The sequence below is a fragment of the Gymnogyps californianus genome, chromosome 12 (assembly GCF_018139145.2).
Source record: "Gymnogyps californianus isolate 813 chromosome 12, ASM1813914v2, whole genome shotgun sequence".
Classification (NCBI taxonomy): domain Eukaryota; kingdom Metazoa; phylum Chordata; class Aves; order Accipitriformes; family Cathartidae; genus Gymnogyps; species Gymnogyps californianus.
Window position 1 is genome coordinate 1,428,344 of NC_059482.1, and position 14,659 is coordinate 1,443,002.

At 68.0% G+C, this 14,659-nt stretch overlaps 1 protein-coding gene across 1 annotated transcript; it reads right to left on the reverse strand.

The window, feature by feature from the left end:
- Positions 1-216: 216 nt before the first annotated feature.
- On the reverse strand, positions 217-7,747 carry SPIRE2 (spire type actin nucleation factor 2). The gene is made up of 15 exons (XM_050904060.1): positions 7,738-7,747; positions 4,473-4,510; positions 3,825-4,184; positions 3,404-3,484; positions 3,160-3,324; positions 2,968-3,054; positions 2,689-2,812; positions 2,418-2,587; positions 2,137-2,308; positions 1,892-2,025; positions 1,282-1,416; positions 1,143-1,210; positions 1,021-1,048; positions 809-924; positions 217-716 (listed from the first exon to the last, which is right to left on the reverse strand). Exons 3-15 carry the CDS (start codon positions 4,182-4,184, stop codon positions 506-508), a joined length of 1,851 nt encoding a protein of 616 aa, XP_050760017.1. The 5' UTR covers positions 4,473-4,510; positions 7,738-7,747; the 3' UTR covers positions 217-505.
- Between the last annotated feature and the right edge of the window lie 6,912 nt (positions 7,748-14,659).

Here is a 14,659-nt window from a genome sequence, read left to right on the forward strand (position 1 = left end):
CGGTGGGACACCCAGCCCCGACCCGGGGGGGGCCGCTCACCCCCCCCCCCGAGCACCCTCCACCCCGGCTCCCCCCCCACCCACTCAGGAACAGCCACGCGGCCCCAGGGGCAGCCCAGCGGGTTTATTAACCGGAGTGGGGATGTACAGAGCAGCCGTACCAACCCGCGGCGCCGGGCACCCCGGCGCGGCCGGCACCTGCCCGGCGCAGCCAGGGCTTGGCACAGAAGCGGGGCCGGGGGTAGCAAAGGCTGGCGGCTGCGGGCGCCCCGCCGCAGGATCCGTCCCCTCGGGGGCTGTGCCAGCATCCCGCCGGTGGCGGGGACGGGAGGGGACGGCGGGCACGGCAGGCGCTCCGCCGTGCCGCCAGTCCTCGCCTCCCCCTGGTCCGTCAGATATATAAATATAGAGGCTGTATGTATACATCCTATGTATATATATGTACATCCGGGTGGCCGCTAGCGGGGTCTGCGCCGGGGAGGCCGGCATCCCCGCGCCGGGCCCTTCACTTGTGCCAGGAGTCGCCGTAGAGGGAGCGGGCCTTGGTGGCGCGGCGCGGCGCGGCGTTGAGGACGGCCACGCTGCGGCGGCTGGAGCAGATGACGTCGGTGACGAAGCCGGCGCAGTCGCTGCAGACGTCGCGCAGGACGGAGCCCTGGGCGTAGATGTGGGGGAACTCCTCTTCCACCCGGCGCCAGCACGTGCCCGGGAGCGAGCTGCGGCACAGGGCACCCCGTCAGCCCCGGCCCGAGGAGGAGGAGGAGGAGGAGGAGGAAGGGGGAGGAAGGCTCGGGGCTGTGGGACTCACTGGAAGGTCTCTCTCCTCCGCAGCGGCAGGGCTTTGGCCAGCAGCGAGCCCGGGAGGCTCTCGAAGCCCAGCGCGTAGACGGGGATGTGAGCCAGCTTCTTGGAAGGCATCTTCATCTACCGGGTGTGCGGGTGTCAGGGCAGGACGGGGACGGGGACAGGGCAGGGACAGGGACAGGGACACAGTGGCACCGGCCAGAGCCGGTCCCTTACCTTCAGGCTGCAGGAGCCGCAGACAGACCTGGGGACACAGAGAGAGGCCGGTGAGCGGGGCCATCGCAAGCACCCTCCTGCCACCCTCCCAGCCCCGTGGCACGGCACGGCGCGGCGCTCACCGCTTGCAGAAGAGGCACGCCGCGGGCCAGGAGAAGAGGGGGAACTTGGCCCTGCAGCAGCAGCAGACCTGCGGGCAGAGGCGGGTGAGAGCCGGGGGCCGGGCGGGCGGCACTCGGCCCCTCCGGCCCCGGCTCCCACCTTGCCCTTCCGTAGGCTGCTGTACAGCTCCTTGCTCTGCAGGAACTTCTCCATCTCGGCCTTGACCAGCACCCTGCGCACGTTGATCATCTCCTCCACGGTGAGGGCCAGGCTCTCCACGGGATGGCTGAACTCCTGCGGGCGAGGGGGGACATCAGCCCCGTCTGGGGCCCGGAGCATCCCTGTGCCATGGGCAGAGCCTCCCGGCATGGGCACAGCATCCTGGCGTGGGCAAAAACAACCCCAACACGGGCAGCATATCCCAGCACAGGCAGGACATCCCAGCATGGGCAGAGCATCCCCGGCACAGGCAGAGCATCTCTGGCACAGGCAGAGCATCCCTGGCACAGGCAGAGCATCTCCAGCACAGGCAGAGTGTCTCTGGCATGGGCAGAGCCTCCCGGCATGGGCACAGGGCACACAGCACGGCGTGCCTCAAGCCCCACATCCCATACAGAGGGAGCGGGGAGGCCATGGGGACCCCTCGGCCACCTTGTGCCCTCGTGCCGGGCTGCCGTGTGCCCGTGGTCATGCTCGCACGGTGTCCCCAGCCCCGGTGTCGCCAGCCTCGGTGTCCCCAGCCCGGCCCAGCCCCACCACCGGCACTCACCAGCCAGAGATGCTTGGAGCTGGTGCCGGGGACAGCGCCGGATCCGTCCTCCGGCCTCTCCTCCACGGCGCCGAGGGCAGCCCGGGGCGGTGCTGAGCCATCCGGCAGCGGGTGGCAGCTGGCGGGGACGGAGCCTGCGGGGAGGGATGGGGAGGCCGTGGCAAGGCTACGCTGCCCGGTGTCACCCCTGCCCGCAGGGCACGGCACAGCCGCCCTGGGGACGGGGGGATGGGGATGGCACGAGCCCGGGGAGCTGCGGCAGGTACCTGAGCGGGGCCGGGGCTCGGGCTGCAGCGGCTCCGGCTCCTGGGGTGCAGCCTGGCCGCCCCCCAGCTGGCTCTGCAGCTGCGCCAGGTCCTGCTCAGAGAAGGAGCGGTCCCGCTTCAGCGGCATCTCCGTGCCCGGAGAGTCCTCCTCCTGCAAGGCCATGGGCATCGCGTCACCCTGGGGACCCCCTCGTCCCCCTGGCACCTCCCGTGTCCCCCCCGACCTCCAGCCTCCCGCCCCGCCAGGTCCCCTCTCTTGCCTCGGAGATGTTCATCTCCTCCATCTCGGCCAGGGTGGGCGCCTTGAGCAGGACGCGGGGCCGTGGGTGCACCGGCGCGGTGCTCGCCGGGGGCCGGGAGAGCTCGAGGCAGGAGCTGGAGGCCAGGCGGTCCGAGCAGGCGTGGGGGATGCAGGGCAGGGAGCTGTAGCCTACGGACAGGGATGGGGCTCACTCCTGGCACGACAGGGACCTGCCCTGGTGCCGGGCACATCGCCGGCAGCCTGGCGCGGCATGGAGGGGATGCCGGTACCTTTCTGGCTGCGGTACGGCGTCTCCACGGGCCGAAGCTTCCTCTCCTGCCTGATCTCCTCTAGGATTTTCTCGTGGAGTGTCCTCTGCTTCTGGGGCAGGGGCCGCAGCCGCCGCTCCGACACCTGCGAGATGCGTGGACGGGACCTCAGGTTGTGGCCGCAGCTCGGGGCCGACCACCCTCAGGGTGCCCAGCCAGGTGGGGATGGCACCCATGGGACCCGCCAAGCCCAGGCTGGGCACCGCCATGCCATGGAGGTGTCCCGGTGCCGGCACTCACCTGCTTCAGTGGAGGCCGGGAGCGGATGAAGTCGAGGATGAGCTCGTGGGCGTCCTTCTTCACCCGGGGCGGGATGTCTCCGTCCACCTGGGAGAGGGCAGAGGGGCCACGGGCGGCATCAGCGCCGGGGCCGGCAGGCCACGGGGCACCACGGCGGGGGGATCGGCACGAGGGCAGCCCGGCCGTGCTCACCATGACCTTGCGGAGTTTGTAGTTGCGGGCGCGGATGTCCTGCATGAGCATCTCGAAGGGGGTGAGCTGGTACTCGGTGGGCAGGGGGTTGAACTGCTTCTCCTGCACCTTCTTCAGCTTCACGCCGTGCCGCAGCTCCCGCATCAGCTGCACCCACAGCCGGGCCTAGGGTGGGGGGGACAGACACGGCGTCAGCTCCCGCACGGCCCCGGCACAGCCCCTGCGCCCGGCTGCACCGCCGTACCCAGTCGGTGTTGCGCAGGCTGCCCAGCTCCGCCGCCGGCCGCTCCTCCGCCTCCTCATCCTCCTTCAGCTTCTGCAGCATCTGCCATGGTATGAGACACCGTCACCCTGCCCTGGCACCCGGCGGCACCGAGGGTCCAGCCGGGGGCTGTGCCGTGGGGCCACAGCACCGACGTGCACCCCCAAAGCACCCCCATCCCTGCTGCAAGCTGTCACTGCTGGCACCAGCCCGGGGCAGGCAGGAGCCGGCAGTGCCACGGCACAGCACCCCAGGAGAGGGTGTATGTCTGAACGCCGGTGCCGGCAGCCCTGGTCAGGGCGGGCAGAGGGGAATGCCGCGCTGGCCCCAGCGTTTTGGGCCCATGGGTCGTTTCGCCGGCCAGGCAGCGGTGCCGGCCGTGCCGGTGGGCGCCTGCGCTCACCTCCTTGGCATCACGGATCTTGGCGAGGAAGGCTTTCAGCTCCACGGTCTCGGCAAAGAGAGCCCGGCAGACGGCCTGGTAGTGCGCCTGGGCCTCGGCGGGGTCGGCCAGGCGGGCGGCACAGCACCGCATGGCCTGCCCGAAGGTGCGCACGGCGCGCGGCGGCCCCTCGCCCCCCTCCTCCTCCTCCTCCTGCCCCCCGTAGCCCTCGTCGGCCGTGCCGCAGCCGCTGTCCTCCGAGTCGCTGTTGGTCATCAGGTCGATGAGCTGCTCCAGCCGCGGGCTCAGCTCCCGCTCCTCGTTCTCATCCAGCCCCCAGTCCAGCGCCCGGTAGATGGCGAAGCCCAACGACTGCACCATCTGCGGGGAGACAGCACCGGCTGAGCCCCCGGCTGGACGCCGGCACCGGCTGTGCCGGAGGGGAGCCCCTCGGCACGCACAGCCGGCACCGGCTGCCTCCTGCCCCCCAAGCCCTCGGTGCTGGGTCTCATCCCCCTCGCTGCGCCCCAGGACCCCATCACCCCCGCAGGGTGAGGGGGGCAGGCGGCAGCGCCCACCCAGGGACCCCTGCGCCGGGGTGCGATGGCAGACGGGCCAGGTCACCAGCAAGCTGCAGCCGCGCCGGGCGGGCGTCCGGCCCCCACGTACCTGGGCTTCGGCGGAGGGCGTCAGCAGCGGGGGCAGCTCTGGGGGGAGGAGGGCAGAGTCACCGCTGGCACCCGCGGCCCCACGCTGGGCACCCCCCTCGACGTCACCCTCTGTCCCGCACCCCAGGGATGCTGCACCCACTCGGCCCCGGCTGTGGGGCACCCAGCAGGGCCACCCTGAGCGGGTCCCATCCCCAGCAGCTCCTATTCCAAGCTGGGACCCCCATCCCCACCCGGTCCCATCCTGACCTAATCCCAGGACACAGCTCCACGGGACAACGGGGACCTGTGTGTTGAGCCCTGGCATCGGGCAGCGCCGGCTGCGAGCTGGCGGCGCAGCCTCCATTGCCCTCCCTGCCCGGCCGAGCACGGCAGGCCTTGCTGGGCATTGCAGCCGATGCCGGCCCTGGGCAACGAGCCCAAACAGGGACCAGTGGCTCGGCCCCGCTGCCTCCAGCCGGACCCAGGAGGCACCTCAGGGGAGCAGAGTCACCCCTTTACCCCTCACCCCCGGGGCTGGAGGGAGCTGAGAGCTCTGCACCCACAGGGAAATGTCCCCTGTGCTCCTCTGGGCTGCGAGCACCGGCAGCGTGAGCACCGGCAGTGTGAGCACCGGCAGTGTGGGCACTGGCAGCGTGGGCACCGGCAGTGTGGGCACCAGCAGTGTGAGCACTGGCAGTGTGGGCACCGGCAGCGTGGGCACCGGCAGGCAGGGGTGCAGTGAGGACTCGCAGATCACCCACAGGACACAGCCCGGGTGCCCGGCGTGGGCTGCGGTGACGGGTTGTGCCCAACAAACGATGCTGCTTGCCACTGCAGAGCCAGCAGAGCTGGAGCATCACACACACACACAGAGCAGTGTGCCCACACACACACGAGCCCAGGACACGCTCGTGGGCAGCTCGGACCCTCCCGGCAGCCGGACGGCCACGGGATGAGGAGCAGGAACGGCTTTTGCGGCATCGCTGAGGGCAGTGCCCCCGGGGCCCCTGGCTCCGCTTTCCCGACAGCGGCCGCAGAGCTGCTTCCCCGGCCCAGGGGAGCGCCGGCCATTAGCTCTCCGTTTAGCTGATCGATGCGGCAGCCGCGGGGATGTGCCGGCCATGTGCCGGCCGTGGCTGCGCCGGCCCAGCTCAGGACCTGCTGGGGATGCCAGGCCTAAACGCCGCATCAAGTGGCAGAGATGCAGGGTCCGGCCCCGCCGTGGTGCCACGCACGAGCCCAACGTCACCCCCGTGTCCCCAGGCTGTGCCCAGCTCCTGCTGCAGTGCCAGCCCCGTGATGCTCTGCCCTGGCTGGGAGAGGACGTGGCAGCACATCCCCTGGGACGCCGGCACCGACACCCTGGACCCGGTGCTCAGCTGGAGCCCCCTCCCACCGACAGCGGCTCGGCAAACACGGCAGGAGCCGGGCCGGCAGGCCGAGCCTGGCTGGTGCCAGCAGCTCCCTCCAGCCGCTGGGGCACGGCTGAGGAAGGAGTTCCCACAGGATGGGGAATTGGAGCGGCTCAGGCAGGTGCTGCCGGCTCACCCGGCCCGGATCCAGCCCCATGCCCAGGTGGAGCTGCCGAGCCATGTGCCAGGCCGGTGCCGGCACCTGCAGCGGTGCTGGGAGGCACCCGGAGCCCTTCCAGCTTTGAGTGTCACAGCAAAGGGCCCAGATTCGTCCCTGGGGGAGATGGCTCAGGCTGGCACAGGAGGGACTTGCGAGCAGGAGGCAGCGCGGTGGCACCGGCTGTGGCACAGCGGCCGTGGTGGCTCAGGGAAGGGTGTGGGGCCATTCCCATGTGCAACCGGCAGAGCTGGTATGACCACGCCATACCCAGCCACCGCGGGCACGTGCCGTGCCGGCGCGTGGCCCTGCCATGGGCATGGAGCTGCCCCACGCACCCCGGCCCCTGCGGGCTGCCTGCGCCCTGCTCCCCATCTCCCATCTCCCCCGGCTCAGCTCCGCGCTCGTCCCCCTGCCACCGGGAGCATCCCCTGCCCGGCCACCGGCAGCGAGGACACGCAGTGACACCGCAGCGTCCCTGCCCGGCCGTGGGAGAGGACAGGCAAGCTGCCCGGGAGGCCCCGCAGCGTCCGACAGCGCCGAGCACCGGGCGCCATCCCCGGGCGCGCTGGCCTCCCCGCGGGGCGAGGCGGGTGAAGCCGTTTGCCGCGCTCTGTCATTAGGCGCAGGGTTGCTCCTCGCCGCGCCGAACCACTCGGCATCGCTGCTGGCAGCCGGCCGAGCCTAATTACAGCCCGTAACCACCACGGCCCTGCCCAGCAGCGCCAGCCGCCCGCAGAGAGGGCACGGCCGTGAGTCCGAAGGTCAGGGACGGTGCTGCCCCAAAACGCCGCTTCCGGGGGGCTGGGGGACGGCGAGGGCCGGGCCGGGGTCCTGTGATGACACACCGGGCTGGGGACAGGGTCTGAGTGTGCAGGCGTGTTCAGGCGTGTGCGGCGGGTGTGCCTGTGTATGTGCTGTGTGTGTGCAGGTGTGTGTCCCTCTGTCTGTCTGTCTGTCCTTGCCATGTGTCCTGCCCGCCCCAACGGGCTTGGTGTCCTGCAGCTCCACGGTGGGTCCTGGCCCGGTGAGCCCCACACCCATGGGCACCCTGCACTCCCCCACACCCCGGGTCCAGCCTCACCGGCTCACCGGGCCAGGCCCTCCCGGTGCCAGTGCCGCACCAGCCCTGGACGCCCGAGTCACCGGCCCACCACCTGCGCCGGTACCCGCAGTGCCAGCGATGGTCCCGGCTGTGCCAGCGCCGGTGCCGACGCTGGCCCCCCTTGCCAGGGCTGAGGCTTGGGGTTCGCCTCCATCCCTGCTGGTGCCAGTGCCGCCTTCCTGCCCCCCCCCGGTGCTGGTGCCGGTGCCGGTGCCGGCCCTCTCGCCCATCCTCCCAGTCTCTCCGGTGCCGCAGCCCCGCAGCCGGTGCCCCCAGCGCCGCACCTGTCCCCTGCTGCCGGTGCCGGCAGCGCCAGTGCCTGCTCCCCCCCTCCCCTTGCCGGTGCCGCTTTCCCTGCCCATCCCCCGCTGCCGGTCCCGGTCCTTCTCCACCGGTGCCGGTCCCTCCCGCCGGGGCCGCTGCAGGTGCCCCGCCGCTGCCGATATCCCCGGTGCCTCCGCGGCCCCGACGCCGGCCTCCCCGGTGCAGCAACCCGTAAAGTCCCGGTGCCGGTAAATCCCAACGCCCTGCTCCCGGTGTCGCTACCCCGCCTCCCTACACGGTCTCTACCCTTTGCCGTCTCCACCTCCCGTTTACGACGGTCGCTTACCGGGTGGCGGTGAGGGAAGGGCGACGCTGCCGTCTCCGCGGAGGCGGATGTCGGCGGTGCGGAGCGGGGCGGCGGCGGGGACGGCGGCGGCGGCGGCGGCGCGGCAGCCCTGGAAGCAGAGGGCCCAGGCCTGCTCCTCGTTCAGCGGCTGCTCGTAGCACTTCAGCACCTCCTCCAGGGACAGCTCCCGCGGGGCCCCGCCGCCCGCCGCGCCATCGCCCCATCCCCGCGCGGCGACGCCGCCGCCGCCGCCGCCGCCGCCGCCGCCGCGCCGCCGCCGCCGCCGCCGCACGGGCGGGGCGGGGCCCCGGGAGGGGCGTGGGGTGCGGAGGAGAGGAGCGGGAGAGGAGCGGCTGGCGGCGGATCGGACCGCCCCCCGGCAGCCCGCGGCTCGGCCCCCGCCTGCGCCACCGTCAGCCGCCGCCGGGGGCGCCCACCGGGAGGTGAAGGGAGGGGATGCGGCGGCGCCGAGGGGCTCGGCGGGGCTCGGGATAGTATGGCACGGCTCGGTATAGTACGGCACGGCATGGTATAGTACGGCACGGCTCGGTATAGTACGGCACGGCTCGGCACGGCTCGGTATACTACGGCACGGCACGGCTCAGCACGGCTCGGTATAGTACGGCACAGCTCGGTACACTACGGCACAGCACGGCTCGGCACGGCTCGGTATAGTACGGCACGGCTTGGTATAGTACGGCACGGCTCGGCACGGCTCGGTATACTACGGCACGGCACGGCTCAGCACGGCTCGGTATAGTACGGCACAGCTCGGTATAGTACGGCATGGCTCGGCACGGCTCGGTATACTATGGCACGGCACGGCTCGGCACGGCTCGGTATAGTACGGCACGGCTCGGTATACTACGGCACGGCATGGCCTGGCACAGTACGGCACGGCACGGCTTGGCACGGCTCGGTATAGTACGGCACGGCACAGCTCGGCACAGCTCGGTACGGTACAGCTCGACACGGGACGGTACGGCACGGCACGGCACTGCACGGCTTGATACGGCTCGGTACGGTTCAATACGGTATGGCTCGGCACAGCTCAGCACGGCGTGGTACGCCCAGGCTGGCAGGATATAGGATCAGGGTGCAGGACTGGGTGCAGGGCGTGGGTGCCCCTTAGGGTGTGGGGCGCAGGGCACGTGACGGGGTGCAGGATGAGTGCTGGGGGCTGGGTGCGGGGCACTGCTGGGGGACACCCACCGCCCCCCCAAAAGGGATGTGGTTATGGCTCCTGCTCCCTGAGAGGTGCGGGGTGGCCACGGCCCACGGCTCGGCCCCAGCCCAGAGGCACGAAGCACCTGGCTCCCAGGCGGCCGTCCCACGGAAGCCACGTGTCACGCGTGGGACAGGCAGGTGTAGGGACACGACGGCCTCAGGGCCAGGGGGTCATGTGGGGAAACGCGGCCACGGCCTGGGGAGCTCGGCTCGGCTGGTCTGGGGAGCCGGCGGAGGGAAGGGGCCAGGCTGGGACGATAAAACTCCTCGGGAGGGAAGGAGAAGAGCTCTGGATGCTGCAGCGTGGTTTGGGCACGGCCAGGAGCAGCAGAAGCCAGCCGAAAGCACCGGGATGAGGAGCTGGAGTCTCTAGGGAGACAACGTCCCATGGGAACACGGTGTGGGGGGACGACGTCCTGCAGCCGCCAGGAAAGGCTGGCGTGGCACGGTGCCGATAGTGGGCTCATGCCCAGGCACCGGCAGGTCCCTCCGGACCCGTGGGGCGGGCAGGATGGTCCTGGCAGAGCAGAAAGGACAGCCAGCCCGCCGTGAAAGGTCAGATAGAGCACATTAAAGCTCTTGTCATGATGAGCTTCCCATTTCCATGATGGAAGGAGCATAAAACCCCATGTCGGCTCCATTAACCCATGAGCATAAACTGGGACCGATCCCGGAGCCGTGCTGGCAGGGCTGGGAGAGAGACGGAGCTGGCACACGGCTGCTCATCTATCCCACAAGAGCTGCCCCGGGGCCGGAGAGCTCCGGCAAAGATTCTGGGACAGTGCCTGCAGCGCCACGGGAAAGAAATGCCCTCCAATGCCCGTCCCGGAGAACCTGAGCAGCGTCAGCTCCATCTTTGGGGAAGGAAATGGGAGAACAGAGTTGGACAGCTGGGAAATGCAGCCCTGCGCAGTGCCCCGGGGTTTGGGAAGGGGCAGGATGGATACTGGTGATCCAAAGTGTTCGTGCATCTCTGGGATTACTCAAATGCACCATCGCCGGGGCGGGAGCGTGTTGCAGGGGTTGGGAGCACAGTGCCGGCCTCAGCCCCGGCTGGATCCGCACGTCGCAGAGGAGCCGCACGGCTCCGGCTCCTCGGAGCAGCTCTTGGCTGCGACGCTGACGCCTGGGTCTGGCTTTCCGCACCGACAAGTGAGATTTGAATGTGACATTTACCCTGTAATCAGCTGGCTTCGGAGCCTGCTTGGGAAGCGACTTTAGAGGGAGGAAAGCCGCGCGGGCTTCCCGCCGCAGCGGGTCCGCGCCGGGCCGAGATGGCTGCCGGCTTTCCTGCACCGCACACATCTGCCAGCGCCTCCGGACACAGCCAGGGCGGCACCACCGGGGATAGGAGCGGGGAGGACGCGCGGTGTTTGAAGGCGGCAATAACCCAACCTGCAGGATTAATGGGAGTACATTTGAATTAGAAAGCACAAAGGCCTTTGCTTTGGGTAAAACTGTAATTAATATGAAATCAAGATGTAATTAAAAGCTACCGTCTTGGAAAAAATCAAACAAAAGCCAAGTGTGTATGTGCATAGGGGAAATATAATTAAAAATGAAAGAAACAGAGAAAAAAAGATGAACGGGTTGGGAAATGGTTGCAGAGCACTACGGGAGGATTACATTTCCCAGCTCCCTGCCACCCTCGGCATCAAAGCAGGACATGCCCCAGCGAGACGGCCGCGGAGCCGGGATGGAGGGCAGAGCCCTTCCCCAGCAGCCTGCAGCGGGGCTGCGTGCTGTGCGCCGTGTTTGTCTGCGGGTAATACATTCACATGGGTTTCATCTGTCATATGCAAAAAATTTCCTTAAAAAGCCACAGGAACCTGAGATGAGAGCACAGAGCACCCGTGGGGTTGGATGCACCTCTCCCACTTCCCTTAGATGCTGCAATAAACTGGGGGCCATGAAAGGAGAGAGCGTTTTACAAGGTAGCTCGCTCTTGTTGCGTGCCGGCCTCAGATGTGGCCGGAGTTGGAGGAGCTTCCCAGTGTCGCTGCCCGGAGCGCAGCCCCTGGGTCCGGGCAGCGATGCCGAGCTCTCGGCTGCACCTCCCTGCGCCCCCTCGGAGGGTTTCTCATCGCTTTGGCCGTCACGGTGATGGTTTCCCCCTGGTTTTTCTTTTTTGGTCAAACCAGAGACGAGTCCCTGACTGTGCCTGGTGTAATGGGCCACTCGCTGCTCCCAGACTTTTTGGTTCCCTGAAATGCCCCGGCCAGCCCCGAGTCAATCGAGCCCCCACCCTGAGACTGGCACTTGGGTCTCCCCGAGGGGGGACGCTGAGCCCCGTCCTGCTGCGTTCGCCACTGCTGCCCAACACCCCAGTGCGGGGCAGAAGCGGGTCTGCAGCATCGCCGTCTGGCAGGAGGCACCAGGCTCCCGGGGTGCAGACGCTGTAAGAGCTCCCCAGTCTCCTCTCCGCAGGAATAAACTTCTGGAGCACCCCAGAAACCCAAGCTCCCAGGTCAGACGGCCTGCCGGGGCCAGCCATGCCGGGGCCAGCCACACCGGGGCCAGCCACGCCGGGGCCAGCCACGCCGGGGCCAGCCACGCCGGGTGATCCCTTTGGAGGAGTACGAGCGCCCTGATCCATGCTCCTCATGAAAGCAATGGGGTTGTGAGCGTGGTGGCCAGCCCTGTCCTCAACTGCAACCGAGGAGAGCCCGGGAGACGGATGAGCCTGTTCCTGCCAGGCAAGCGTGGCTCACGGGTGCGATGCTTGAAGAGATCAGGCCGGATTCCGCAAAGCCGTCCGCCTTGCGGAGTCAGTTTTATTGCAGAGGTCTCTGGGGTTTCGCCCTCCTCTTGTCCAGGTGCGAACAGCCAGGCCAAGCCTTTCTCTGAGCCCGCAGGCTTTCCTGCCCTTCTCCAGAGCTGCCAGTCCCACGTCACTGCCTCCGGGCCGGACCCTGCTCTCGGCGCAGCCGTACCTGGTCCTGTTGCCCAGCACGGCCGGGCTCTGCCAGGTCTGCCCCGCTGCGGGAGGAGAGCAGGGCACGGCAGAGGCTCGGGGGCTGGAGAGGCAGGGAGACTGAATCACAGAGCGTTTGGTAAAGCTCCGTTTCCTTTCTAGAGTCTTCTTCATTAATATTTTAATGAAAACCAATTCTCTGCACAGACTGCATTAACTCGGCATACCTCACAGATAATGCATCGAAGGATTAAATATAGCGAGCGTGGCTCTTTGCAGGCCGGTAAGCCAGCGAGGCCGCAGAGACCTGCCGGCAGTACTGATAACAGAGACATTTACTGTTCCATTGCCACCCGTGGGCGATGGCGTCCCCAGCCCGCAGCGCGAGACCGCACAGACGTGGGGCTCTGCAACTCACGGGATGCGGGTACCGGCCTGTCTGCAGGGAGCCAGGGACGCCCGGGGAGGACGGGACTGGGGACATCCCAGCGGCCCCGAGCCCCGACACGTTCCTGGGACACGTCCCGGTGCCTGGAGCTCAGCTCAGCCCCCCGGGCTGTGCAGTGCTGACCTCGGAGCTCACAGACAGGCAGCTTTCCCTCACCTCCAGCCAAAATTACCCTCCCTGCCCCATCCCACGCTCTCCACCTCTTTGTAGCTTGCTAAATAATTCCTTTTCTTCTGCCCTGCTTATCTCCGAGATGTTTGGAGACAGGTCCTGCCCTTCTTCCCTTTCCCTTCCCTTCCCTTTCCTTTCCCTTCCTTCCCTTCCCTTCCCTTCCCTTCCCTTCCCTTCCCTTCCCTTCCCTTCCCTTCCCTTCCCTTTCCCTTCCCTTCCCTTCCCTTCCCTTCCCTTCCCTTCCCTTTCCCTTCCCTTCCCTCCCTTCCTTCCCCCCTTCCCTTCCCTTCCTTCCCCTTCCCTCCCCTTCCCCTTCTCTTCCCCTTCCCTTCCCTTCCCCTTTCCCTTCCCTTCCTTCCCCTTCCCTTCCCTTCTCTTCTCTTCCCCTTTCCCTTCCCTTCCCCTTCCCTCCCCTTCCCCTTCCCTTCCCTTCCCCTTTCCCTTCCCTCCCCTTCCCCTTCTCTTCCCTTCTCTTCTCTTCCCTTCCCCTTTCCCTTCCCTTCCCCTTCCCCTCCCCTTCCCTTCTCTTCTCTTCCCTCCCCTTCCCCTTCTCTTCCCCTTCCCTTCTCTTCCCCTTCCCTTCCCTTCCCCTCCTTCCCCTTCCCCTTCCCTTTCCCATGCAAACAGTTCATTCTATTGCAGATGAGTCCTTCCAGCTTCTTAATCACGTTAATTACTGGCTCTAACCTCAGTCCTGCTCCCCTCAGTTCCTCCACTACCCCCCCCCCCCCCCCCCTAATCTGACCCAGTACTCCCACTCCCCTCGGAGCCCGTTCCTCCCGGCTGCGCCCTCCCAGGGACAACACGGAGGTGCCACGTCCCCCGGCCCCGCTCCCACCCGTGTCCCCGCTCCCTCAGCTGTCACCGTGTCCTCCGTTCCCCTGCGCAGGCCGGCTCCACCATCTGCAAAACAAGCCCCCCCGCAGATGTGCCGCCTGGCAGGGTTGCTGCGGGAGAGGTTTTGATTTACTTTGCCAGATCGGGGCTCCCCCAGCTCCCCAGCCAGCGCCGGAGCTCGCCGAGCCCCCCGGGGAGCAGAGGGGACAAACGCTCCCTCTTTTGATGTGCCCCTCCAAAACCTGCAGCTGCCACAAACTTGCCGACGGCGGCAGGGGCTTAAAGCAATTCAGAAACGTGATTCTGGAGAGGGTTTTCACTTGCTGTCTCCAAGCCGAGATTCGGTGCGGTGGTGACTTTCCGCACCCTTCCCGGCACGGTGGCAGGCTGGCTGCAGGAGTCCATCGCACCGCCAGTGCCAGAGCCGGAGCCTCGCCTCCCACCGTCGCTGCCGGGAAGGGTTTTCTCCGGCTCTGGGCAGCCGAGTGCTGCTGACTCACCCGCTCCTGGGGCCAGCACTGCAATAAAAACATCCCACGGCCAATTCCAGCACAGCGTTTTCAACGCCTGCAAACAGAAGCTAGCCTCCCAACGGCGAATACCCCGGGGTATACGCTGCCATCCTTCTCGTAACGAATTACCGCCTCCTGCCCCGAACGGGGCACGCTAACGGCAGCTAACCAGCAGCGGTTCATCTCCAGGAAGGATCAAGATGAGAGGCAACCGGGGAAAATCCCCATGGGAATTCCACACTGCTCCCTCTGAAACCTTTATTGCCCCCAGAGATGCCCGGCTGCGTGCGGCTGGCGATTTCTCCCCTTGGGAGCTGCGGCCTCCTCTCGCCCCCTTCCCTGGGCGGTACGGGGGGCAGGCAGCACCCTCGCCCCCGAGGGAAGCGGGGTTACAGGGAGCCTGTTTCACCGCGAGGGCTGTCGGCAAGGAGATTCAGGCCGGGAACGGGGAAACGCTGCGGCTCTCAAAGCTGGGGGCTAGTCCCAGGGATGCTGCACCGGGAAGAGGCAGCGGCCCCGGCCTGGCCAGTCTGTGGGGGTGTCTGTCCCCGCTGTGCTGAGCCCCCCACAGCCGGGTCCCCGGGCGGGTGGCTTCCCCTGCGGGCCTGTCAGGGGAAAGCCCTTCTCCTGGCGGCCATGTCGTGGCTGTGGCCTGAGCCGCCCACCCCTGTCCCACACACGCTGCCGCCAACAGCCTTTGCGGAGCGTGTTCCCCCCTTACCGTGCCCTACCCCAGCGTGCCCCCCCACATCCCACCTCACCCATCCCGCCCCACCGCCCGACACAACGGCTGGCCCCCCCCCCCCCGCCCCG